The following is a 26,825-nucleotide window of genomic DNA, read 5'->3' as shown; positions in this document are numbered from 1 at the left end:
CATCATAATGTGGAACACTGGGGGTGCCCTTTAAGTGCATCTGAAGCTTGGGCGAACAAGACACCCATCAAACAGTGGTAGTATTGTCTAGAAGAGGTGGGGTATAATCTAAGGTTGGTGGACATGCTTTAGTTATTGCACAGCAAAACATGGGCCTAGTGTAAGAAGACATCTACTTTGGCTCAGAAATGGGCTTCTGAAATCCAGCTCAGTGCCTGAGAGATGAGGACCAGTGTGGCTTCCGAAGCTGGAGTGAAGGCATGAGTCAACAACAGCAAGATGCCAGGAAAGGGCACAACTAGGTCAAACAGCACCAAAGGACAGACTATCAAGCAACTGGGGTCCTGCTAGCATCAGGGAACGTGAAGGAACACCAGATGGAGCCTAAATCACCTTAAAAATATTCAACCTAGCTGTTTTAAAGATCTCTTGTGACTGTAGGATCAATGACAGCCTTGGAAACTTGGGGCATGCCAAGACCGGCTTCAGGATGGACTCTGAGATAGACAACAATTATAAAGTCGCATCCTTGGAATGTTGCAATTTGTTACTTCCACAGCAGCTGTTAGAGGGAATTTAGCCCTGCTTGGCCTTTGAGTTTATTGTGTGAACTAGACATTGATGTAACAGATGGCATGGGGCAGGAGAGTCTCCCTGATTTGGATCAAAGCAGGTCTGTTTTAAGCAAGATCTCATCTGCTTTTTGTGTTATGCAACACAAAGTTTGGTTTTCCACTCCCCGATTACATTCCTGACTGCCTCTAAATGCAACAAGGAGTGTTTTTCGCACTACTTCTAGTCATGACCAGAAACTTAACAGCACAGGCAAATGTGGGTCAGTGACTAATCTGCTTCCTGCAGTTGTGCCACACTTAAAGCCTGATGTCTTGCAGGGTATACATTTCCCTTGCCACACATTGAAGATACCAAAGAATTTTATTTGGGGTCAGTAGAAATGGCAAAGTCAAAGAGCATGGAAAGAAAGAAAAAAGGTGTGCATGGGCAGCACCTATTTGAAGATCTGCATCAATTCCAGAGGGTCCATCATGGAGGCTACTGGCAGTACCTATGAGCTTGCTGAAGCAACAGCTTTCATAAGATACTAATACAGTTTGGCCTCTGGAGATGTTCAAAAGACGAGAAATACACAGGTGTATCCGTCAGCAGAGTCAGTATTTTTCATGCAAAAGTCATCTGAATGAATGGGTGGAGCTGCGCCACCCAGCCTTCGAACAGTTTCTGGATAGCCCTGTATGTTATGAACAGTGAGCTCGACAATCCTGAAAGCTCACTGGCTCACCTTCTTGCAGTATGTTTCGAGTCAACATCAGAGTTGGTTTCTGCTGTTACAGGACATCCAGATAGTAGTCATTCATATGTGAGTCACTACTGCCTGCTTTAACCAAGCAATGCTAAGACTGACAGTGGTGCTGGGTATCTTGTCAGAAGCACAGGTCTTTACCTGAACCCTGGTAACTAGACTGCCAGTCTCACCATGTAAATGATATTTTAGCCTCCCTATAACTGGGGTCATAGCCTTCCTCAGGTTTGGGGCATGGTTAAAGATGCCTGATGTGAGCAAATGAGTTCACATATGTGCATCTGGACTGCAGTGCTGAATTTCACTGGATTTACTGTAGCTCTTTGTTGCAAGATGGTGGGTGTCTCTTGCTTTTCTTTTAATGACCACCCCAGACATTCTAGCCTGTGCACAAACCAGCATGCTCTACTCCCCAAAGCGGGTTTCTTGTGGGTAGGAACAGTACTATCCAGTTTCCTGTGTTGCATCCTTCTACCTTGTCAACAGGAGATACTTTAAAAGCATATATGAATAGCACCTGAGGCAGCCCAAACCAGATTGGGTGTGACCACTAGAAGAAGCATCAGGCACAAATTCCAAATGTCCATCCAAGATTAGAGGGGCCATAAGTTTTAAAAACTGGGGACAATGGGACTGGCTCTAGCATGCTGCCTTGGTCACCAAAGGAATACAAGTGATGATCTTTCCGGCCAATATTTAGTTCACCTTAGCTGACTCGGCATTGACAAGGCTTGTACACTCCTTTGTGTAAGGAAGCAAGCTCTTCTGAGCAGGAGTGGAGTGATGCTGTCTTTCTACCGCAGACTGGGTCCAAGCCCAGCAAAGCCTGTGTAAATGGCTTGCTAACTGACTTGTTAACAGAAAGACATACCTGCCTGCTAGCCAAAGGAGCTGCACTCCACCTGCCAGGCAAAGTGGTGATTGGATACACTGGAAGCTCTATGACAGCTCAATGGACAAAGCCCCTTGGAACCCACAAAATATCAAAACCTGACATGTACAGGAGAAGAGAGAGACATTCAGGAACTGCTTTATCGCCGCCAAAAAAAGTTACGTCTATTTCAGCCATGACCATCCACAGCGAGTGTCACTACTTACCTGCTTTACTGCTCCAGTATGGCTTGGAGACTGCCTATCTTCAACCCTCAGGTGAGGAATTCAGGCTCATCAGCTGGAAGAGGTCTGATTAGTTCAAATTGTAGAAGTAGATCTTGATCTAGCAGCTTAAAGGTGCAGCCCAGATGCCAATCTATCTGATGAGAAACCCTTGACTACCAGTGAGACTTTGGACTGCTGTTGGTGATTCCAGTCCCAGTGGGTGCTTTCAGTCTCTTACATTTTAGGTGCCCCAGCATGGACATTTTTGTGACCAGTAGCAAAAGAAGCGTCTCAACTATTGGGTACTAAGTTTGGAACACAGTGGGATCTACCAAACCATTTGAACTTAGAGAACAGGTAAGCCTTCATATAAAGGCCTAATTGTCATTTGGTTAACTGTTACATATCATACATATATATATGCCTTTCGCATGTGGTTCATGCCACGGTCCCAAAAGCCAACTCAGTTACCCTTATTCAATCTCTGAGAACTTGTGGAAATTTCTATTTGGGCAGAGTAAGAGTTCTGTCACAGAAGACATCAAGACGGCCTTTTCTGCCCTATAGCCCACCTGCCCCCTTCCAATAGGACTTCGTGTAATCTTAGGGCAAATGCTATTTTTTAAATCTGCCAGCTCAAAAGTCTAACAAAAGAAGTTCATAAATTGACTTTACTATCATTATGTTGACACATGGTTACCATTTAAGCAGCAGGCAAAGATATCTGAAGACACTGAATCATCTGATAGCTGGCACGTCATATCTGAAAGCCACCAGACTGTCTGAGGGACAAAAGGCAGAGCAAAATATGTCAGTTTTCAGCATGATACTTACTCTCTGTTACTGGTTGTCTTCTGGCTTGAAGAGTTCTTTTCTTCCAATTTTGGTTTCTTATTTTCTCCACAACGATTTTCTTCCTCAGTCTGAATAAATGGTAAAAACAAGTACTAGTCAATGCCAAAAAAGGGTGTTCAGATGCTACTCTCCTTCCAAATGAAGAAACCATTTTACTAGTTCCTCCATAGCTCACCACTTACCAGATTTCAGGTCAAATTGTTTGAATCTCTTAAACATTGCCCCAAAAGTTTCAGAACATAACTATTATTCAACTTTTATTCAAACACCCTTTCTCAAACAGATGAGGAAAAACTACACTGATTCATCTCCAAGTACGTTCATTTTTTTTTAAAAAAAGGGCTAGCCATTACACATCCTTTTTAGACCAGAATCTATCCAAATACTAAGTCAAATTTCTTATGGGAGATTCAGATTCATGAGAACCATAAACGTACACATATTAGAAAAATAAAATACACTAGATCAGAGTGTACATGACATCCATTAAAATTAACAATAGAATAAGTAAAACCTATTGATCTTTCTGCAAACTTCTAGGATACAAGATGCATTTTTAAAAAGCAAACAACATTAAAAATCAGAAATTCATGAGTCAACCACAGTAAGGATATAACCTTTACCCTTCAATAGTGGGATGTAGGAAACTGGGTTTTGGTTGCAGTAGTCCCTCCACTTTTTGCCTGGTTTTTGATGCAATTCTGATTGAAGTGCACTGGGTCCCTGCTAACCAGGTACCCAGTACCAGTATTGCGTCCCCAAAAACAAGACAACTGGTCACTTGATCCCCAAGTGGCTAGGCCTTTAGGACATCTATAAGTCCTTAGTAAGTGGTACCTAGGGCACAGGTACAGAAGGAAGGGTTCCTAGGAGCTGCAGTATAACTTGTGCCACTCTAAGGGACCCAGCACCAAACCCGTTAGGACTGCCACTGCAGGCTGCGTGACAAGGTGCTCTAAAAAAGTGAAAAACACGACTTGACACACAATTGAGTGCCATGTCCCCTAACACTGCCTGTAATATTTGTAAGTCACACATACAGCAGACCATCAGCCCTATAGCAGGGTGCATCATTTTTCAGGTGAGGACATACCACTGCATGACCAGACATGCCCCTACTAACTCTCTGTCGATACGTGGACATAGTAAGTGATCAGGGAAGCCATCTTAAGTGCATGTGCTGGACACTGCTCAATAGGAGTTTCCCCAGCTACATGATGGCTTCACTGAAACTAGTGATGTTTGGTATCAAACATCTCGTATCAATAAACCATCACTGATTCCAGTGATGGATTTAACACATGAACCCAGAGAGCAACTTTAAGGTGTCCCCTGAAAAACCTACCAACTGCTGGTGTGCTGACTGGTTTCCACTAGTCTGCCACCAACTGACAAGTTTCTGACCTCCAAGGGTGAGAGCGCTTGCTCTTGGGCGGTCAGGAACAAAGCTTGCTCTGGTAGGGGTGTTACACACCACTCCCAACAGGATGACCTACATTCCAAGGAAGGAGGCTTCAACGAGCCCACCACCTTTGGTATGCAGATCTGGCTTCCCTCAGGAGGAGAGGGGATGCCAATCCCATTGACCAGGGCCCATCTGGCGTATAGACAAGCGGGGAAAATTAGCTACGCAGGAGGCGTGTTACACTTGCAGGCTGGACACACCTCTAGGGTGACCAGCCTGAAGTAAACACAAAATTATATTATCTACCATCTTGTGTGTGGTGGAATTAGGAATTCTGGGACAGGGTGAAGCCCACTCCTCAAAGGAAGGGGTCATTTAGAAGGCGTAGTGACCTCAGGGATAAGAAGCCCATCAGATATTACCCCTGGGTCCCCTTAACACCCCTAATATGAGTATTTAGGGGACCCCCGATACCAGGACCTCAGTTCTCTGCTGGACGTAAAAGAAGGACTGAACAAAAGAAGACTGGTTACCCAGGAACCGAGAAGCACGAATAACTTGGTGCTAACCCTCTCAGACTGCCTGCTGCACCCCGACACTCGTGGAGAGACAGACTCGTCCTGCCATTGGGCAGCTTCCAAGAAACCTGCAGATCTGTCAGTACCTCATAAATGGGTAGAAGAATCTCCCTTGGAGCAGATGAGCTGCTTCCCTGCATCTGCAAGCAATGCCAGTAAAGTCCAGTACTCTGTTCCATTGGCCATGGTGCCATCAAAAGGATCAACGAGCCAGGAGAAGACTGTATGGAGCCCAGGAGGTCAGACCCTCCACTTCACCGAAGTCCCGAGATGCTGATCCCACAGGAGGCTTTCTGCACCTATACCTTGGGTATTAAAACCCTAACAGCAATGGAGGCTTGTTGGTGGTCCACTCCAGACTCCAACGGCCCCAAAGCAGAACTACCATCGAGGGAAATCAGGGACTCGGGAGAGCGGCCCCACTGCCTTGTTTCCCCTCTTTTCATGTCACCATGACCCAGGGCCAGTCTCTGACCACAACAACCTGATACCTCAAAGCACTTCTGCACAGAGCCCAGCAGCCAGAGTCCGAGGGTGTTGGCTGTGCCCACAGTTTTGAGACCCTCTGGAGCTGAGCCTACCCTTGGGTATGGCAGGACTGGACTGCCAGTCGCCACCTGCAGCCTCTTTCTGCAGGCCCCCTCTACTGTGACCGTCTCTGGTGACAGAAACCAGACGGTCCACTGCACCTCTGCACTATGTTGTCATTAACCAAGGAGAAGAGGACCACTGGTGTTCTTATGTCCTTGAGCCTCGTGAGGTCCAGGCCCACTTGCTGGTTCAGACTGAACCCCCAGTCCACACCTGCAGTGTCTTTCTGCAGGTCCCCCTCTCGGGACTGGCAGTACCGGACTGCCAGCTGCCGCCTGTACCCTATTTGTGCAGGCCCCCTCTACTCTGACTGCCTCTGGTGATGGAAACCTGACGGTCCACTGCACCTCTCCGTCCTGGACAGAGGAGAAGATGACCACAGGTGTCCTTACGTCCCCGAGCCTCGTGAGACTCAGGCCCACTTGTTGGCTCAGTCAGACTGAACACCAAGTCCATACCTGCAGCATCTTTCTGCAGGCCCCCTTCTACCCCGACCACCACCGGGTCTGCCTGGACTCTAAAAACATTGTACCTCTTTTTTTGGTCCACTATATAAAGTGTCAGCTTCCTACATGGGATAATGAAAGTTCTTCTTGGCTCAACAAAGAATTTACAAAACAATACAAAAAAAGGTATCCAAATACTATCAACCATTTGAAGTGAATCACTCCTTTCAGCATTGGGTGATTGTGGGACAGATGACAAAGCTTTGAAAAACACATTTGATGGGGAGTTTGATAGCCTCCTTTATTAAATAAATTAAAACCTATGCTTAAAGATAACAATCTGATCAGGAAATTAATTTTCCACTAAATAGTTCTGATATACTGCGATTCTAGAATATTTTAAACATTTGTACTCTTTCTTCAAGTCAACGTAGATCAAATATCTCAAAGATGAAGGATTTCTTTCTGAACAAAGGTCAATTGTAAACTCATAAGAATCCAAAAAAGTCTATTCCAACCATAGCCCAGTCTTACTTAACAATCAAAAGATTCAGCAGCTTTGGCAAGGCCAAACACTGAATTTGACCTCTTCGATCTCATACTATCGTGCTTGCTTGTTTGTTTGTCATACAGTAATGGTCTTTCCAAATCATTTCCTGCATTCCATACATTTTTTAAAAGACTAGACTAACTACCCTAACCCTAGAACATTAATGTACAGCTTAGTCTCCCCAGAGATGCAATGCCATTGATGTAAATATGCCCTAAACTGCCACCTAACCCAACACAACAATTACGTTTTTTGAAAATTACTAGTTGGGAACAGTCTTCAACGTTCTCTAAGCAGGACCACAGCAAATAGCCCACACTCTGTCTGATCACAACTGTCACACGTTGCTGCTGCTGCCTTCATTCAATCAATCAGGATTTACATAGAGCTGCAAATCACCCAATGGGACATCCAGGCACTTGCGGGTCCTGGAAGGCTTTTTCAAACACCCAGTTATTGAGGGTCCTTCTGAATTCTGGAAGTGAGATGATGGTCTGGAGGTGCATGGGGAGGATGTTCCAGGTTTTTGTATCAGTATAGGAGAAGTAGCGTCCTCCACTTCTGCTTCGGCAGATACAGGAAGTGTGGGAAAATGCAAGGGCGGCAGAGCGTAATCTTCTCAGGTTGGTGGAAGTTCAGGCTGTGGTTGATGTAGGCGGGGCCTTGGTTGTGTAGGGCCTTGTGTGCGTGGGTAAGCAGGTTGAATTGGCATCTCTTCTTTCCTGTCAGTCTGTATAGTTTCTTGAGGTGGGGTGTGATTGGGGCTATCGGGGGAGGTCAAGGATGAGTCTGGCTACAGTGTTCTGTTTGTTGAAGTCTCTGCAGGAGGTGAATGGTGCTTACTATATAGAAAGGGTTTCCCTACTCCAGTCGACTGGCGATGAGGGCTTGTGTCATGGGGTCTCTCAACTTGCAAATCTTACATAGCGTGCACAGGATAAGAAAGCAGGCGGAGGAGACAGTGCTGATCTGTGATCTTGTTATCAATGATGAACCAGAGACTTTTGGAGTGGTTGGTGGGGGTGGGTCTTCGATCTGGTGGCCACCAGGAGTCATTCCATGGGTTGCTGCTGGTACTGGAGATCAGTACTTCCGTCCTGTCTCTGTTCAGCTTCAGGCAGTTGTTCTTCATCCAGTCGTCAACAATTGTCATTCTTTTGTGGATGTTGGTTCTGATGGTGGTAGAGTCATCGGGAGTGAGAAGATGAGTTGGGTGTCGTCTGCGTACGACATTATGTTGAGGCAGTGAGATCAGACGATGTTGGTCAGCGAGGTCATGTATACGTTGAAGACCGAGGGGATGAGGGGCAAGGGTGACCCTGCAGGCCATATTCTTGAGTTATGAGGTGAAAGGTGGTAGGCAGACCATCTGGTTTCTTCCAGTGAGAAAGGAGGCGAGTCGTCTGAGAGCATTTTCTTGAATGCCAATGTTGAAAACTGCCTAGGGGCAGAGGAGTATCAGATGTTTCTCCTCCATCAAGGAGGGTTTGGATGTCATCGGTCGCTGAGATCAGGACAGTCTTGGTGCTGTGAAAGTTGGATGGGAAGTTGTTGAGTAGCTGGTTCTGCTCCAAGTGTGTCATGAGTTGCATGTCTATACACCTTTTCTAGGACCTTGGCTGGGAATGGGAGCAAGGAGACTGAGTGGACTTATTTTAGTTCGTTGGGGTCGGGGCAAGGTTTTTTGAGTAGTGGTGCAACTTCAGCGTGTTTCCAGGCATTGGGAAATGTTGGGGTGGTGATAGAGGTGTTGAGTAGGGCTGAGAGTTCGTGACCAATCCTTTGGTTTCTGAGCTTGAAGATGTGGTGAAAACACGGGTCTGTGGGAGCTTCCGAGTGAATGGGTTTCATGATGGAGGTGAAGTCCTGAGTGGAGAGGAGGCTCCAAGTGATGAATCTTTGGTTTATGCCTGTTGCAGTGAAGACGACTATGTGGAGGAAGTCTGTGCAGATTGGGGTTCAAAGTTTCTCTATATGGTTGTGATCTTGTCCTAGAAGTAGTGGCACAGCTCTTGAGGGTGCAATGTTTTCACTGGCAGCCGGGCTGGAAAATTCCTTGACGATCTTGAAAACTTCCTTGCTGTTGTTGCCGCTGGTTTTGATGCATGCAGCTAAGGATGTCTTTTGTCGCTCTCAGCAAGCTGTGGTAGCAGTTCAGGGAGGTCTTGAAGGCCCTCCTGTCTGAAGTGTCCATGCTGGAGCGTCATTTCCTCTCCAGCTTTTTGCTGTCACGTTTTGCTGATCTGAGTTCTTGGGTGTACAAGCTGGCAATTTTGGAGAATCTTCTCCAATTGTTGCTCTTGATGGTGGTGATGGTGTCAAAGTTGGTGATCCAGGTGCTGGAGCTCTTGATTACCACCAGCTTGGTGGCAGTAGCTGGCTGGAAGGTATTGAGGGTGCCTGTCCAGCTGGACTCTGAGACTTTGCTCCAGCTGTAGGTGGGGGGGAGGGGGGGTACTGGTCATCTTGGGGGTGGTCGTGTGGAGGCTGGAGATGCTGAAGTGGACTATAAAATGGTCAGTCCAGATGAGTTATGCCTCCACACAAGCTATTGCTAGGAGCCATTAACATGAAAGTTGAGGTCGCCAAGGAAGATGTAGTCCTGGGATGCCAGGGTTAAGGGAGCAATGAAATCTGTAATGTTGCTGCAGAAACTGGAGTGTAAGTTCGGGAGTTGGCAAGCAAGGATGTCTTTGATGATTTTTGTGCCATCCATGTGGAGCGTTAAACTGAGGTGTTGCATGAGGGTAGTGGTGTTTTTGGTAGCGGTGGTACACTGTGGAAACTCTGTGGATGATGGCTATTCCTCCACCTGGCTTGTTGGTGCAGTCCTGGTGAATGATTTTCTATCACTTGGAGTGGATGCAGTTGTTGAGCCAGGTCTTAGTTAGAAAGAATGTCGGGTGTTCGTGGGGCGATGACGTCTGATAACACAGTGGAGAGCTTGCCGACAGAGTGCATGTAGAGGAGTAGGCAGTGGAGCTGGAGGGTTGCTTCTGGTGTGGCGAGGGGTCTGTATGCTGCTTTTTTAGAGTGTCTGTGGGCTTCCTATGCAGAGGGTTCTTCTACCGCAGGAGAACAGTCCTACAGTAGAATGGGGTGTGGCGTTGCAACAGTGTTCGCTGGGCATTGAGTGTTCAGGGAGCAAACGGAGGCGTATGTCTAGGTGGTCCTGGTTCCAGGGGTCCTGGCGCTGTGCACAGTTCAGGCACAGACTGGCTTGCCCTTGGCAGGCCCGCTGCAAGCATCTGCCTTCAATGCATTTTGAGAAATCTAAACCCTGACCCATGGTCTAGGAAAATCTCATTAGCTGGAGGAGACCATATTGATTCTAGAACAATTGTAATCAGCTTCCTTGGGGTGTTTGGTTACAGCAACCCATTGGTTCAAATCACATGGCAGACGCCCTTCTGTTGACAAGTAGCCAGGGGGCCATTGGTCCTGCTGGTGCCCACTGCAGGTGCCCCTGCATAATCCCAATTGAGATAGGCAGCATCAAGAATGAAGACTGTGCCCAATGATCATATCCAAAAGGTAGGAGCCAGTCACTGTTTGCCATCTTTAGAGCCCAGTGATTTGACTGTGGTTACTAAAGGGGATCAGGAACAAATACAGAACTTGCAGAATTGGCACTTCTTTATCAGGGTGTGAGCTTTCTGTAGCCTGAAACGTTAACATTGCTGAGAGGACAGACTATTCATAAAGCACTGAAACAGGGGTCCTACCTTACAAAAGGTTAACATTATCTTTCTATTTTCTATCCATGATCTATTGACTTTCACTGTGGGATCAAATCCTCAGAGCACTAGTACAACCTACTAGAGATACAATGTAATATGTATTGCTAGTGCCTAGGAGGAACAAAACGATACAAATTGAATTTTTTGGCCCGACTAACCTAATCATTTCTGTTATTTTGTATCTTCGTCATATAGATAAAAAGTTATGGCTGTAGGAAAGACAGTCAAGTCAGGCTCTCCTTTCGACCCTGCCCCCCTAGATATTCTACTGAAAGGGGAGGAAGTGATGCTTTCTGCCCTGAATCAACTTTTTAACTCTTTTCTAAGCAAAAGTAGTGCCCGGACACATGGAAGCATGCCATAGAGTGCCCTCTGTTGAAGAAATCTAAAACAAACCCAAGGTTGCAGGAAGCAATAGGCCATATCGCTGCTTCTTGGGGAGAGTGGGGAATGTTTACTAAAATTCTAGAGAAGATAATAAATTGGCACCTGGTAGAATATCTAAAAGCGAACAACATCTTGCATCCTACACAAACAGGTTTTCGTACAGGATACAGCACTGAAACCACACTTCTGTTAGCTACCACAAATCTCTAAGATGCCCTCTAGGTGCACTGCACAATAAATCCAACACTGGCGTCAGTGTGGGTTTATTGTGAACAGAAGTTTGATAGCAAACTTCCCAGCTTACAGTGAATCTACCATTGTTGTAATGACTAACTCAAAGTCTATGTACTAAATACGGCTACACTGCACTTACAATATCTAAGAATGGACTTAGACACTGTAGGGGCATAGCGCTCATGCAGATATGCTCTTACATGTGGTATAGTGCACCTTGCCTTAGGGCTGTAAGGCCTGCTAGATGGTTGATTTACCTAAGCCATGAGCAGTGGTTGGTGAGCATGGCACGCTGGGAGGGATGCCATGTAGACTTTACCTTTTTGTCCCTACCAGCACACACAAGCTGCAGTGTGAATGTGTTTGGTGAGGTGTTCCCTAGGGTGGCATAATACATGCTTCAGCCCTTGGGGACCTTCCTTGGCCACAGAGCCCTTGGTACTATGGGTACCTTTCACAAGGGACTTAGCTGTGTGCCAGGGGTGTGTCAATTGGGGGAAAATGGTACAGTTTTGGGAAATAAAACAGGTGCTGGGAGCTGGTTAGCATGATCCCAGCACATTCTCAGTCAAGTCAGGATTAGTATCAGGCAAAAGGTGGCGAGGGTAACCATGCCAAAAGGGGCACTTCCCTACAATGCACCTGTCCTAAAAAGAGCACCAAGCCTCCTACCACTTCTACCCTAGTGCTCCTAGCAGTAACAGCAATAGTGGTTGAAGGAAGCTGGCTCTGTATATAGTATTTCAAAGTGAGAGATAGTGTGTACAGAGTCCAGGAGTTCCCCTTAGAGGTTTATAGTGGCAATAATCGATAATACCAGAGGGCAGTGTTAAGCATTTGTTATACACACACAGGCAATAAATGAGAACACACACTCAAAGACTTAACTCCAGGCCAATAGGTTTTTATATAGAGAAATATTATTTTCTTAATTTATTTTAGAACCACAAGATTCAGAATTCAAGTAAGTACATAAATTGTAAGGTACTTGGCATAGGTAAATATAGAACTTTGAATCAAAACCGTAATGTACACAATTTAGCATAAAATAGCAATAAGCTATTGTACACTTTTACAAAGTGCAAAATTCAGCAGTTCCTGGGGAGGTAAATTTTGATTAGTTTTTCAGGTAAGTAAAGCACTTACAAGTTCAGTCTCCGGGGCAAAGGTCACCCACCGTTGGGGGTTCAAGTTAACCCCAAACACCCAGCAACACAGGTCCAGTCAAGTACAGAGGTCAAATAGGGGCTCAAATAACATAGGCGCCTATGGAGACTAGGGGTGCTATGGTTCCAGTCTGCTAGCAGGTAAGTACCTGCGTCCTTGGGGAGCAGACCAGGGGCTTTTGTAGAGCACTGGTAGAGTCCAAAACAGGCACACAAAATACACCCTCAGCGGCACAGGGGTGGCCAGGTGCAGTGTGCAAACAAGGCCTCTGGTTTTGTATTGGAATCAGTGGAGGGACCCGGGGGTCACTCTGGCGATGCAGGCAAGGCACAGGAGGGGGAGGGCTTCACGGGCCAGCCAACGACTGGGCAAAGATGAGGGCCGCCTGCTGGTCACTCCTGCACCGGTAGTTGGTTCATCTCGGGCCTGGGGGCTGCGGGTGCAGTGTTTCTTCCAGGCGTCGGATTCTTTGTAACCGGGCAGTCACAGTCAGGGTGAGCCTCTGGATCCTTTCTGCAGGCGTCGTCACAGGGGTGCAGGGAGGTCATCTCAGGGTGGCTCTTCGGAGTCGCCTGGGTGTCCTCTCTGAGGTGTTGGTTTCTCTGGACACGGGCAGGGGGCATCGGGTGCAGAGTGGTGGGGACTCACGCTTCGGGAGTGAGGTGGGAGTCCCTTTAAAGATGGTTTCTTCTTTGTTGATTTGGACGAAGCTGCTGTCCACTGGAGTTTCTTGGTCCTTTGGATTTGCAGGGCAGTCTTATGAGTCAGCGGAGGTCGCTGGGCCCGCTGGATGTTTTGCTGTTGCAGGTTCTTTGAATCTGGAGACAAGCCAGCAGGGCTGGGGCCAAAACAGTTGTCTCCTTCTCTGCTGGGTTTTCAGGTCAGCAGTGCTTCTTGCGAGGTCGTCAGGAATCAGATTTACTGGGTTCATGGTGGCCCGTAAATACTAGATTTAGGGGTGTTTTTAGGGATAGAGGGCAGAGGCCAATGGCTACTGTCCCTGAGGGTGGCTACACCCTCCCTGTGCCTCCTCCTTTATCCTACTGGGCTAAATCCTCCATGCCAAGGAGGAGGATTTTCTAAGGAATGGTCACCTCAGCTCTGGACACCTAAATGCCCAGGTGATACAGTTCCTGCAGGGGGAGGTGGGAATCCACTTCCTCCCAGGACTGGCTTTGTTCCTGGTCACAGAGTGCACAAAGGCACTCCTTGTTGCCAGAAACCCGTCTGGATGTGGCAGGCTATCAGAGACCGGTCAGCCTAGCACTAGCAGTTGGGCTGGCATGCAGGGGGCATCTCTAAGATGCACTCTGAGTGCATTTCTCAATAAATCTCACAATGGGCAGTCAGTCAGGGGGATTCTCTGAATTCTCTCTGAAGGCGTCCGTGTAGAGGTGCAGGGAGGTGTCTCAGGGTGTCCACGTCAAGGGAGTCGCCTGGGGGTCTTCGCAGCAGTGCTGGTTTTTCTGGACACGAACCGGGGCAGTCGGGTGCAGTGTTTTGAGGACTCACGCTTCCAGAGTGAGGCTGGAACCCCTTTAAAAAAAATTTTCTTCTTTGTTCTTTAGACAGAGCCACTGACCACAAGAGTTTACTTGGTCCTTTGGGCTGCAGGGCAGTCCTTTGAGTCGGCAGAGATCGCTGGTCCCACTAAATGCATCGCTGTTGCAGGTTCTTTAAGTCTGGAGACAGGCAGGTAGGGCTGGGACCAAGTCAGTTGTCTTCTCCTTCGTCTCTGTGGGGCTTTCAGGTCAGCAGGCCTTCTTCTCTAGGTCATCAGGAAATCTCATTTCCTGTGTTCAGGGTCGCCCCTAAACACTAAATTTAGGGGTGTGTTGGGGATAAAGGGCAGTAGCCAATGGCTACTGTCCCTTAGTGCGGCTACACCCTCCTTCTGCCTCCTCCCTTTTGGGGGCGGGGGCACATTCCTATCCATATTGGGCTAAATCCTCCAAACCAAGATGGAGGATTTTCTAAGGAGGGGGTCACTTCAGGACTGGTCACCTTAGGGGTGGACCTGGTTGAGGGGATGACTCCTTGTTTTTCTCATTATCTCTCCCGACATGCCGCCAAAAGTGGGGGCTGTGCCCGTGGCCGGAGGGGGGGCTTGCATGTCCACTAACTGGACTGCTCTGGGGCATTCCAACACAAAGCCTGAGCCTTTGAGGCTCACGGCTAGGTGTTACAGTTCCTGCAGGAGGGGAGGTGTGAAGCACCTCCACCCAGGGCAGGCTTTGTTTCTGGCCTCAGAGCACAAAGGCTCTCACCCCATGGGGTCAGAAACTCGTCTCAGTGGCAGACTAGCACAGACCAGTCAGTCCTGCACTGGACAATTGGGTAAATCATTTTTTTATGAATCCAACACTGGTATCAGTGTGGGTTTATTATTCAGAGAAGTTTGCTATCAAACTTCCCAGTATTCAGTGCGGCCATTATGGAGCTGTCGATTTCGTGTTTGACAAACTCCCAGACCATATACTCTTTATGGCTACCCTGCACTTACAATGTCTAAGATTTTGCTTAGACACTGTAGGGGCATAGTGCTCCTGCAGCTATGCCCTCACCTGTGGTGTTGTGCACCCTGCCATAGGGCTGTAAGGACTGCTAGAGGGGTGACTTACCTATGCCACAGGTAGTACTTAGTCATTTTATGCCCACCAGCACACACAAGCTGTGAGACAGGAAGCATGTGCTGACTGAGGGGTCCCCAGGGTGGCATAATACATGCTGCGGCCCTTCGAGACCTTCTCTAGCCACAGGGCCCTTGGTACCAGGGGGACCTTTTTACAAGGGACTTATCCGGTTGCCACGGCTGTGCCAATTGTGGAGATAAGGGACAGTTTTAGGGACAAAACACTGGTGCTGGGGCCTGGTTAACAGGGTCCCAGCATACTTTCAATCAAAGCTGGCATCAACAAAAGGCAAAACGTTAGGGAGTAACCATGCCAAAAGTGGCATTTTCTACACAACCCGCCCCCCACCAAACGAAAGAGGATGAGACATTTTCTAAGTGAAGAACCTGGAAAGGCCATGTCCACAAAGTCCATTACCTCTAGGGATATGGACCACCTTAGGATTCTCTCCTTTCAGACAGAGCCATCTGAGAGGTCTGTGGTCAGTTTACATTATAAAGTGAGTACCAAACAGGTATGGTCTCAACATTTTCAGTGACCAAACCCCAGCAAAGGCCTCCCTCTCAATGGCACTCCAATGCTGCTTCCTGGGGAGTAGTGATAACAACAAGGGATGACCAAATAAGGGGAGTGTATGGCGCTACTTGTCAAAAATCGTTATGTATCAATTAGTTCTGGTGGTACACTTAAAAGGAGGTCATGCTAAACTCCTAACACTCAGTGATAGGTCACTGATAACAATTTTGTTTTATATAAGGCACACATCCAATATTAGGTCCATTATGAGTCAATGTTCATGTCTTTATTATCCACATTTCAGAAGCGAATACTTATATCTTCAGTTCTTCAATTTTTATTGTCCAAATTTAAAAAAAACGAATGCTCATATCTTCAGTTCTGCAATTTTCCAGCTGTTAATTGTAAATAGCCTTAAAAACTGGCCAACACGTGTTTCGTCAGGGGTGTACCCCAAGACTTCATCAGAGCTGTAATGATATATATAGCATATTGTCTATATACTATTTTTAAACCCCAAAGATATTCCATAACAAATAATTTTATACATTTCTCTTGCAAAGAGCGGGATCATACTATGTAAATATTTAGTGTCACTTACCATAATAAGTGAAATTAAGTAAAGTTTTGCATTCTGACTGACTTCACAATTAGATCACCGCAAATGAATATTTCACAGTAATGTTGGATTCTTTAGCTAAATAACTAATTGTATATAACAGTCAGAATGCAAAGCTTTACTTCATTTCACTTATTATGGTAATTGGCACTAAATATTTACATAGTATGATCCCGCTCTTTGCAAGAGAAATGTATAAAATTCTTTGTTATGGAATATCTTTGTGGGTTAAAGAACGAGTTACTTACCTTGGGTAACAACTTTTCTGGTGGATACATTAGCTACCTGTGGATTCCTCACCTATTGAATACTCCCATTGCGCCAGCATTCGACGGAAATAATCTTCCTAGCTTCTGCACGTCGACGAGGACGTCACAATTGCCCACACAACGCCGTCTGACGTCATACAGGCAATAAGAGGTCCTCGCCGACGTGCCGACGTCAGTACCAACATTTTTTACGTACCTGAGAATAATAGGCCATTGAGATAAAAGAACAAATAGCAATATTTAATGACATTCAAAATAAATACATCATTTCAAGAACTTAATTTTTTTTTTTTAAACAAATGAATACACCAATAATTAAAATATATATATATATATATATATATATATATATATATATATATATATATATATATATATATATATATACACATACACATATATACAGTATATGTACAAGTCCTCAAAAACCAAGAGGAGCCCACCCAAGAACAACTTGGTTAGACCAGACAGGCAACGGGGAGGCGGGTGGGACCGTGAGGAATCCACAGGTAGCTAATGTATCCACCAGAAAAGTCGTTACCGAAGGTAAGTAACTCGTTCTTCTGATGGATAGAACTACCTGTGGATTCCTCACCTATTGAATAGAGTCCCAAAGCAGTACCGCACTCGGTGGTGGGTGCCTGAATGGTCAAACCAAGAAATCCTGCCTCACTGACCGTGCAAAATGGCCATCCCTCCTAACCTCAGAGTCCAAGCAGTAATGCTTCGCAAAAGTGTAGAGGGATGACCAGGTTGCGGCCTTGCAGATGTCAACCACAGGAACACCTCTAGCCAAGGCCGAAGAGGCCGACTTAGCTCTGGTGGAATGAGCTCTTATACCATCAGGGGGTACTTTCTTTGCTAAAGAGTAACACATTTTAATGCAAAGAATGACCCACCTGGAGAGTGTTCTCTTGTGGACTGCCTTTCCTCTCCTCTTTCCCACGTACCCGATGAAGAGCTGATCCTCCAGCCTGAAATCCTTTGTTCTGTCCACATAAAAGCTTAGCACTCTCCTTAGGTCTAAGCGGTGTAGTCTTTCTTCTTCTTTTGAAGGATGAGGCGGAGGATAAAACATGGAAAGAGTAATCGTTTGGGCCATATGAAAGGGTGAAACAACCTTCGGTAGGAAAGCAGCCTTGGTCCTCAACACCACCTTATCCCCATAAAAAGATGTGTAAGGGGGTTTTACAGATAGAGCCTGCAGCTCACTCACTCTCCTTGCTGAAGTAATTGCAACCAGGAAAACCGTCTTTAGGACCAATAACCTTAAGGGGCAAGAATGCATAGGCTCGAATGGGGAACCCATAAGAAAAGTCAGAACCAAGTTTAAATCCCACTGAGGCATAATGAAAGGAGTGGGAGGAAATTTGTTTATAAGACCTTCCAAAAATCTAAGTACTATAGGGGATTTGAATAGAGAAGGCTGGTCTGGAAGACATAGAAAGGCTGACAGGGCACACAAGTATTCCTTAACCGTAGCCACTGCACAACCCCTCTGTGCCAGAGACAATGCAAAAGACAAGATATCTGATAAGTGAGCACGTAAGGGATCAATTTGCCTCTCTCCACACCAAATCACAAATTTAGCCCACCTATTAGCGTAGATAGATTTAGTGGAGTGTCGCCTGGCCGATAAGATAACATCCACTACATCAGGCGGGAGAGAAAAGGAACTCAGGTTGCCTGGTTCAATCTCCAGGCATGAAGGTGCAGGCTCTATAGGTGGGGGTGTAAAACCTGCCCCTGCGACTATGAGAGGAGGTCTGCCCTCAGAGGGAGACGGAGCGGAGGGCACAGTGAGAGTTGGAGAAGGTCCGTGTACCATACCCTCCTCGGCCACTCCGGAGCTATTAAGATGACTTGGGCCCGGTCTTGGCGAATTTTCCTCAAAACTCGAGGAATCAAGGGTATGGGGGGGAAACGCGTAAAGCAACTGGTCGCACCAGGTCATCTGAAACGTGTCCCCCAAAGCTCCTTGTCCCGGATACTGGAGGCTGCAGAATAACGGGCAGTGCGAGTTCTCCCGAGTGGCAAACAGATCTATCAAAGGAAACCCCCACATCTGAAGGATTAGACGGACTTGATCCGGATGGAGACACCACTCGTGATCGGCCGAGAAATGGCGACAGACTGTCCGCACGTACGTTCAAGACTCCGGCCAGCTGATTTGCTACTAAGCAAATCTGATGGTCCTTTGCCCAGGACCAAAGCCTTAGAGCTTCTCTGCAGAGAAGGTACGACCCTACTCCTCCCTGCTTGTTTATATACCACATTGCAGTAGTATTGTCCGTCAGGACCTGAACTGACTGACCGCGAAGGGATGGGAGGAAGGCCTTGAGAGCCAGACGTACAGCCCGCAACTCCAACAGATTTATATGAAACTTCTGTTCTACTGGAGTCCAAAGACCTTTGATCTCCAGGTCCCCCACATGAGCTCCCCACCCTAGAGTGGAAGCATCCGTTATTACTGTGACCACAGGCGGAGCTTGCGAAAACGGCCTTCCTCGGGAAAGATTGCAGTCCGCAATCCACCATTTCAAATCCGTGGCAGCATCTCTGGAGATCCTCACCGAACCTTCGAGATCTCCTTTGTGTTGAGACCACGGCCTTCAGAGGCACCACTGAAGAGCCCTCATGTGCCAGCGAGCGTGAGTGACCAGCAGTATGCAAGAAGCAAACAGACCGAGCAGGCGCAGGACCTTGAGGACCGGAATGACCGCTCCACTTCGAAACATTGGAACCAACGCCTGAATGTCCTGAATCCACTGAGGCAGAGGGAAGGCTCGATTCAATGTTGTATCCAGAACTGCCCCTATGAACAGGAGGCACTGAGAGGGCTCTAGCTGAGATTTGGGCACGTTCACTGAAAAACCCAGGTCGAACAACAACTGAATTGTCGACTGAAGGTGATGCAACACGAGCTCCGGAGACTTGGCTTTGATTAACCAGTCGTCCAGATAAGGAAATACTGCTATCCCCTTCCTTCTGAGCTCTGCCGCAACCACCGACATCTTTGTGAAGACTCGAGGTGCTGAAGTAAGACCAAACGGGAGGACCGCAAACTGATAGTGCTGCGACCCCACCACAAACCGGAGATACTTCCTGTGCGACTTGAGTATCGGGATATGAAAGTAAGCCTCCTGCAAGTCGACAGACACCATCCAATCTCCATCGTTGAGAGCCAAAAGCACCTGAGCTAGGGTCAGCATCTTGAACTTTTCCTGTTTGAGGAACCAATTCAAGATCCTCAGGTCCAGGATTGGCCTCAATCGACCATCCTTCTTGGGGATCAGGAAGTATCTCGAGTAACAACCCTGACCCCTTTCCTGCTCTGGAACCAACTCCACCGCGCCCTTTGAAAGGAGGACTTGAACCTCCTGTTCTAGTAACTGGAGGTGTTCTTCTGAACAGTACGAGGGACGGGGCGGAAACTCCCAAAAGGGTATGGCATAGCCTTTTCTCACAATGCTGGTAACCCAGGAGTCCGATGTTATGACCTCCCACTTGTGGAGAAAATTCAGTAACCTCCCCCCTACAGGAGTGGAGTGAGAAGGAATTGGCGGAAGCCTAAGGCTGCTTCCCATGCTGCACCCCTCCAGAGGATGAGGAAGAGGCAGAGTGCTGCTGAGTGGCTCCCCTGGTGCGGACCCTACCCCTCCCTCTGAAAGATCTATAGGAGAGAGCAGAGGTGGGTTGCTGGAATTTTCCTCGAAAGGAGGAGGAACCAGGACCAAATCCTCGAAACCTCCCAAAAAATCTGGAGGAAGCAAAAGAAGAGGCTTGCAAGCCCAACGACTTGGCAGTAGCCCTACTCTCCTTGAACCTTTCTAAGGCCGAATCCGCCTTGGCGCCGAAAAGCTTGTCGCCATCAAAAGGAAGGTCCAAGAGGGTCGATTGTACATCAGAGGAAAAACCAGAGCTACGAAGCCAGGCCTGCCTCCTCTTAGCCACAGCAGTACCCATAGCTCTAGCAACAGAGTCAGATGTATCCAACCCAGATTGAATAACCTGGGTTGCTGCTGCCTGAGCATCAGAGACCAGGCTCAATAATTCTTGAGGAACCTCAGTGTGCGTTGACTTAATCTCGTCCATCAGGGCGTAAATGTATCTCCCTAAGATGCACGTAGCATTGGTGGACTTCAAAGCCATGCTACATGACGAGAAAACCTTCTTCGATGACATGTCCATCTTTTTAGAGTCTCTATCCGAGGGCACAGCTGGAAAGGACCCAGGAGCAGATTGAGCTGAGCAAGAAGCCTGAACTACCAGGCTTTCAGGTGTTGGATGCCTGGAAAGAAAGCCTGGGTCAGCCGGTGCAACCCGATATCTCCGAGCCACAGATCTATTCACGGCCGAAGATGACACCGTCTTCTTGCAGACTTCCATAATGGGGTCCAGTAGTGCCTCATTGAAAGGCAAAGTGGCTCTGCAGTTGTTGAGGCAGGATGCAACACTTCTGTCAAGATGTTTGGCGGGGTCTCAGTCACTGGCAAAGGGAGGTCCAAAAAGTCAGCTGCCTTTCTAATGACTGAATGAAAAGTCGTTGCCTCCTCTGTGTACTCCCCAGGTGATGACAAGTCCCATTCAGGAGAGGTGTCCAGACCACTAGCAGTGTCCAAGCCATGGAGACCTTCACAAGAGTCCTCGATCTCCCCTTCCTCCAATGCCTGTCTCCGGTATTCCTGCTCTTCAAGGAGGCGAAGAGCAGGCCTCCTCGAATGCAGTCTCTCCTCTATCCTCGGCGTCGGCATGGCGTCAGCAGATGACGAAGCTTGATGCCGATCCTCGGATCGGTCAGACGCCGGATCTAACGGCACCATGGTTTTCTTCGGCGCCAAACGTGGAGCAGGACGGACTGAAGACTGTTCCAGAGTCGGTGGAGGTTTAGTCGGCGTCGCTGGCTGAGATGCCGAAGCCACAGGAGCCGATACCGGCGCCGAGCCCACATTTCCCAAAGGAAGAAAGGGGATAAAGGGTGCCGGTCGAAGTGGAGCACCCATGTTGAAGGCCAAAGGGCCTGACGGACCAGCCGGTCCACCACCTGGAGACATCTGTTAGAAGATGGAGAACATCGCATTTAAGAATGCGGTACTATCAGCTCCAGGGGCCAGGAAAGCCGGGTATTGAGGTGCCTGGTTCGAGGGCGACATCGACACCGGTCCCGACGTCTGCATAGGAGGAGAAAACACCTGAGGCTGTGGAACCTCGAACACCGAAGGAGGTTTTAACCGATGACATTGGTGAAGTCGGAGAAGGTAACGGCGTCGGCGGCTGGGGAGAGACAGTGGGACTAACTTCCCAAGTCTTTCGACGTCAAGTCGATGGTGACCTCGATCGAGACCTCTCCTTACTCGACCGGCGCCGAGATTCTCGACGACGCCGGGAGTCCTGATGACGCCGATGTGACTTCGGTGAAGACGACTTTCGGTGATGTCTTTTCTCCTTCTTCTTTGACTTCGCAAGAAAAAGTTTGGCTTCACGTTCTTTCAAGGCCTTTGGATTCATACATTGACAAGAATCGCACTTGTCAACATCGTGGTCGGAACTAAGACACCACAAACAGTCAGAATGTGGGTCTGTTACCGACATTTTGCCTCCGCACTCTCGGCAGGGCTTGAATTGTAATATCTCAAAGCAAAAATAGCCAAAAAAAAAACCACACTGTAACTACGTCGAGTAGCAACAGTAGCTCCCCCGAAGATAACCGGTTCGAATGGCACGTCAGCGAGGACCTCTTATTGCCTGTATGACGTCAGATGGCGTCGCGTGGGCAATTTTGACATCCTCGTCGACGTGCAGAAGCTAGGAAGAAGATTTCCGTCGAATACTGGCGCAATGGGAGTATTCAATAGGTGAGGAATCCACAGGTAGTTGTATCCATCAGAAAATTGTATACAGACAATATGCTATATATTGTAACAGCCCTGATGAAGTCTTAGGGTACACCCCTGACGAAACACGTGTTGGCGAGTTTTTATGACTATCTACAATTAACACCTAGAAAATTGAAGAACTGAAGATATGAGAATTCGTTTTTTGAAATTTGGACAATAAAAATTGAAGAACTGAAGATATGAGTATTCGCTTCTGAAATTTGGATAATTAAGACATGAACATTGACTCATAATGGACCTAATATTGAATGTGTGCCTTATATAAAACAAAATTCCTGGGGAGTAACCTCCTGCTAATAAAAGCAACGGCCTGGTCAAGGCCATCACCATTGGTTTGGGAAAGGACTGCTCCTATCCCATGTTCTGAGGCATCAGTCTGCACAATGAATTTCTTAGAATAATCTGGAGCTTTCAAAACTGATGCTGAGCACATAGCTTCTTTCAGGGTATCAAAGGCCTTTTGACAGTCCAAGGTCCAGTTAACCTTCTTGGGCATCTTTTTGGCGGTGAGGTCTGTGAGGGGAGTCGCTTTGGATCCATATCCCTTCACAAACTTCCTATAGTACCCAGTCAAACCAAGGAATGCCCTGACTTAAGTCTGGGTTTTTGGAGCTCCCAAGTCAAGAGTTGTCTGGATCTTGGGTTGTAATGGCTGCACTTGGCCTACACCTACAAGGTGTCACAAGTAAAGCACTGTACCCTGCCCTATCTGACATTTGGATGCCTTGATAGAGAGTCCTGCTGCTTGCAGAGCCTGCAAAACCTTCCTCAGGTGGACCAGATGATCCTGCCAGTTGGAGCTAAAGACAGAAATATCATCTAGATATGCTGCACTAAAGGACTCCATGCCAGCGAGGACTTGATTCACCAACCTTTGGAAGGTGGCAGGGGCATTTTTTTAAGCCAAAGGGCATCACTGTAAACTGATAATGCCCATCAAGTGTTGAGAATGCGGTTTTCTATTTTGCTCCAGGTGCCATTTTGATTAGCCAGTACCCTGCTGTCAAGTCAAAGATACTTAAGACTTTGGCTGCACCTAATTTGTCAATTAGTTCATCTGACCTTGGTATGTGGTGAGCATCTGTCTTGGTGACATAGTTAAACCCTCTGTAGTTCATACAAAACCTAATCTCTCTCTTTCCACCCTTGGTGTGAGGTTTGGGGGACGAAAACCACTGGGCTAGCCCAGGGACTGTCAGAATGCTCTATCTCTCCCACTTCCAGCATCTTGTGGACTTCCACTTTTATGCTTTTCTTGACTTGGTCAGACGGTCTGATTATTTTCTTCTTGACAGGTAAACTGTCTCCTGTGTCCACATCATGGGTACACACGTGTGTCAGACCAGGTGTCAAAGAAAAGAGCTCAGCAAACCGCTGGAGGACTTTCCTGCAGTCACCTTGCTGTTGGCCAGAGACTGTGTCCGAATAGACATCTCCAGCTGCAGAGACATTGTTAGGGTCAGTTGAGACGAGGTCAGGGAGAGGTACCCTCTGCTTCCTGATCCTCATCAGTAACCATGAACATGGTTATGTCTGCCCTGTCATTGTAGAGTTTAAGGCGGTTAACATGGATCACCCTCTTGGGTGTCCTGCTAGTGCCCCGGTCCACTAGGTATGTGACCTAACTCTTCTTTTCTAGCACTGGGTAAGGGCCACTCCAACCGTCCTGGAGTGCCCTGGGAGCCACGGGCTCCAAAACACAGACTTTCTGCCCTGGCTGGAATTCAACCATTGCAGCCTTTTGGTCATACCACAACTTCTGGAGTTGTTGGCTGGCCTCAAGGCTTTTGCCTGCCTTTTCCATGTACTCTGCCATCCTGGAGCGGATATAGTCCACTACATCTTGTTTAGGCTCATGGAGCGGTCTCCCCCAGCCTTCCTTCACAAGTGCCAGTGGTACCTGTAGGAAAATGGCTCCATGTTGCAGTTATCCCCCCACTTTGTGCCTGATAATGATGCTGACTTGACTGAGAAGTGTGCTTGGATCCTGCTAACCAGGCTCCAGCACCAGTGTCCTTTCACTTAAAAATGTACCATTGTTTCCACAATTGGCACACCCCTGGGACACATATAAGTCAGTTGTAAAAGATGCCAGTGGTACCAATGGCCCTGTGACCCGGGAACGTCCCTAAGGGCTGCAGCATGTGTTGTGCCACCTAAGGGACCCCCTCACCTAACACATGCACATTGCAATTGCCGATTGTATGTGTTGGTGGGGAGACAAAGGGAAAGTCGACATGGCATCCCCCCTAGGATGCTATGCACACAAAGTACTGCCTGTGGCATATGCAAGTCACCCCTCTAGTAGGCCTTAAAGCCCTAAGGAAGGGTGCACTATACCACAGGTGAAGGCATAGCTGCATGAGCTATGTGCCCCTACAGTGTCTAAGTCCATTCTTAGACATTGTAAGTAAAGTGTCGCCATATTAAGTATATGGTCTGGGAGTTTGTCAAAACCAACTCCACAGCTCCATAATGGCTACACTGAATACTGCGAAGTTTGGTATCAAACTTCTCAGAATAATAAAACCACACCGATGCCAGTGTCGGATTTATTAACAAATGCACACAGAGGGCATCTTAGAGATGCCCCCTGTATTTTGTCCAATCCATCAGTGCGGGACTGACTGGTCTGTGCGAGCCTACCACTGAGGGATGATTTTCTGACCTCCTGGGGTGAGAGCCTTTGTGCTCTGAGGCCAGAAACAAAGCCCGCACTGGGTGGAGGTGCTTCACACCTCCCCCTGCAGGAACTGTAACACCTAGCAGTGAGCTTTAAAGGCTCAGGCTTTGTGTTACAATGCCCCAGAGCACTCCAGCTAGTGGAGATGCACCCCCCCCCCCCAGACAAAGCCCCCACATTTGGCAGCAAATATGGGAAGAGAATAAGAAAAACAAGAAGTCACCACCTCCTCAGCCAGGCCCACCCCTAAGGTGACCACAGCTGACGTGACCCCCTCCATGGAAAATCCTCCATCTTGTTTTGGAGGATTTTGCCAATAGGAATAGGGATGTGCCCCCTCCTCAAAGGGAGGAGGCCCAAGGAGGGTGTAGCCACTCTCAGGGACAGTAGCCACTGGCTACTGCCCTCTAACCCTAAAAAACACCCCTAAATTCAGTATTTAGGGGTGACCCTGAACTTCAGATTCCTGACGACCTACAAAGAAGGACTGTTGACCTAAAAATCCAGCAGAGAAGAAGGAAGACAACTGCTTTGGCGCCAGCTCTATCCGCCAGTCTCAAGATTTAAAGAACCTGCAACAGCGACACATCCTGCGGGCCCAGCAACCTCTGCCGACACCTCTCAAATTTTCTGCCCATTAAATACACCTTTTTTCTTTCCTTGTCCGCCAATGGTCAAGACATTGTAGGAATATTTGCTGTTTTCCTGGCTGTGGATGAAATAATGGAATCAGCTGGCACTGTTCCTCCAATCTAGAGCGTCTTTAGACATGTTTGTACTTCTTTTCTGCTCTTTGTCACAGCTCTGCAAGCTCCTTGAATGCCTCTCTTCCTTGATCCAGGATACTAGGCAGCACTGGGAGGAACTGGTGCTTTGTGAAGGCATCAAAGTTTCTGGGAGGAAGCAGTATTATATACATTTTCCTCCTCCTTTGTACCCAATATCTTTTCACAGCCTTCTCCTTCAGCCCTTTTGGTCATGTTTTCCTCCTTGTCGCTTGACAAGTCCAGTTCTTTAAGCGATTAAGTTACTTTTGTCCCTGCATGGCGTAGTGTGCCTGCCTCGCTCTCTTGCCCTCAGCGTTTTCAGCTTCAACCCCTCACAGGCTTCGCAGTCGTCAGTCCTATAGTCGAGCGGGATACAGAATACACACCTGATGTTGATCCTTCTGTGCAAATTTATGGTGCCACTTCGAGCAAAATTGGAAAATAGTCTTCTCCATCATGCGGAACAGGGGAGGGAGCCTCCTCCCCCCGTTTGGCAATCTCTGAAATTGGTCTCCGATTCTCCAGGTGTCCAGAATAATTCTCTATGGTACCTCTATTTGGTTGTCTACTTTCCATTTTTCGACAATCAACTTTGTCCAAACTTATTTTTTTTCAGATTTGAGAGCCTTCAGCTACGCTTACAGGGGAAAAAAGAATTTGAAGATAGCAACCAAAGTAGGAGCTTCCAGGGAGGGGATATGGCGTCCGAGGAGGGTGGATAAAACAACAGTTGGTGGGACCATCAATGCCAAATAACAAAAAAAAGAGATAAAAAGGACTACTACTAAATTGGAGAATTCCGGACCTAACCACTAGCTGGCAGAATTATCCCTTGAATTAACTGCCTCAATATTTGCAAGTCATCCAATTAAAAGTTTATGTACGTGAAGAAAGCAGCTTGCCTAAGAGATAAAAAAGTTAATGGTTTTAATATAATCTTGATACTATCCTTCCAAAAGTGTAGCAGCGCAGGGAATAGGAGAGTAAATGTATGCAACATTTTGTGTCAGAGGATTACCTCTACAAGTAAGAATACGCCACAGTCTTCTTAAATTCAGGTGGACTATGG

The 26,825-nt window shown here is 47.4% G+C and overlaps 1 protein-coding gene across 4 annotated transcripts in view; it reads right to left on the bottom strand.

Moving 5' to 3' along the window:
* Positions 1-26,825, bottom strand: part of AFF4 (ALF transcription elongation factor 4) — a 902,368-nt gene that overhangs the window by 357,749 nt on the left and 517,794 nt on the right. For all 4 annotated transcript variants that reach the window (XM_069244725.1, XM_069244727.1, XM_069244726.1 and 1 more), the window contains one exon: positions 3,254-3,342. In XM_069244725.1, coding sequence (XP_069100826.1) covers positions 3,254-3,342 — 89 coding nt within the window. The remainder of the gene's footprint in view (positions 1-3,253; positions 3,343-26,825) is intronic.

Source organism: Pleurodeles waltl, chromosome 7 (genome assembly GCF_031143425.1).
Source record: "Pleurodeles waltl isolate 20211129_DDA chromosome 7, aPleWal1.hap1.20221129, whole genome shotgun sequence".
NCBI lineage: Eukaryota > Metazoa > Chordata > Amphibia > Caudata > Salamandridae > Pleurodeles > Pleurodeles waltl.
This window is presented reverse-complemented; position numbering and strand designations above follow the sequence as displayed.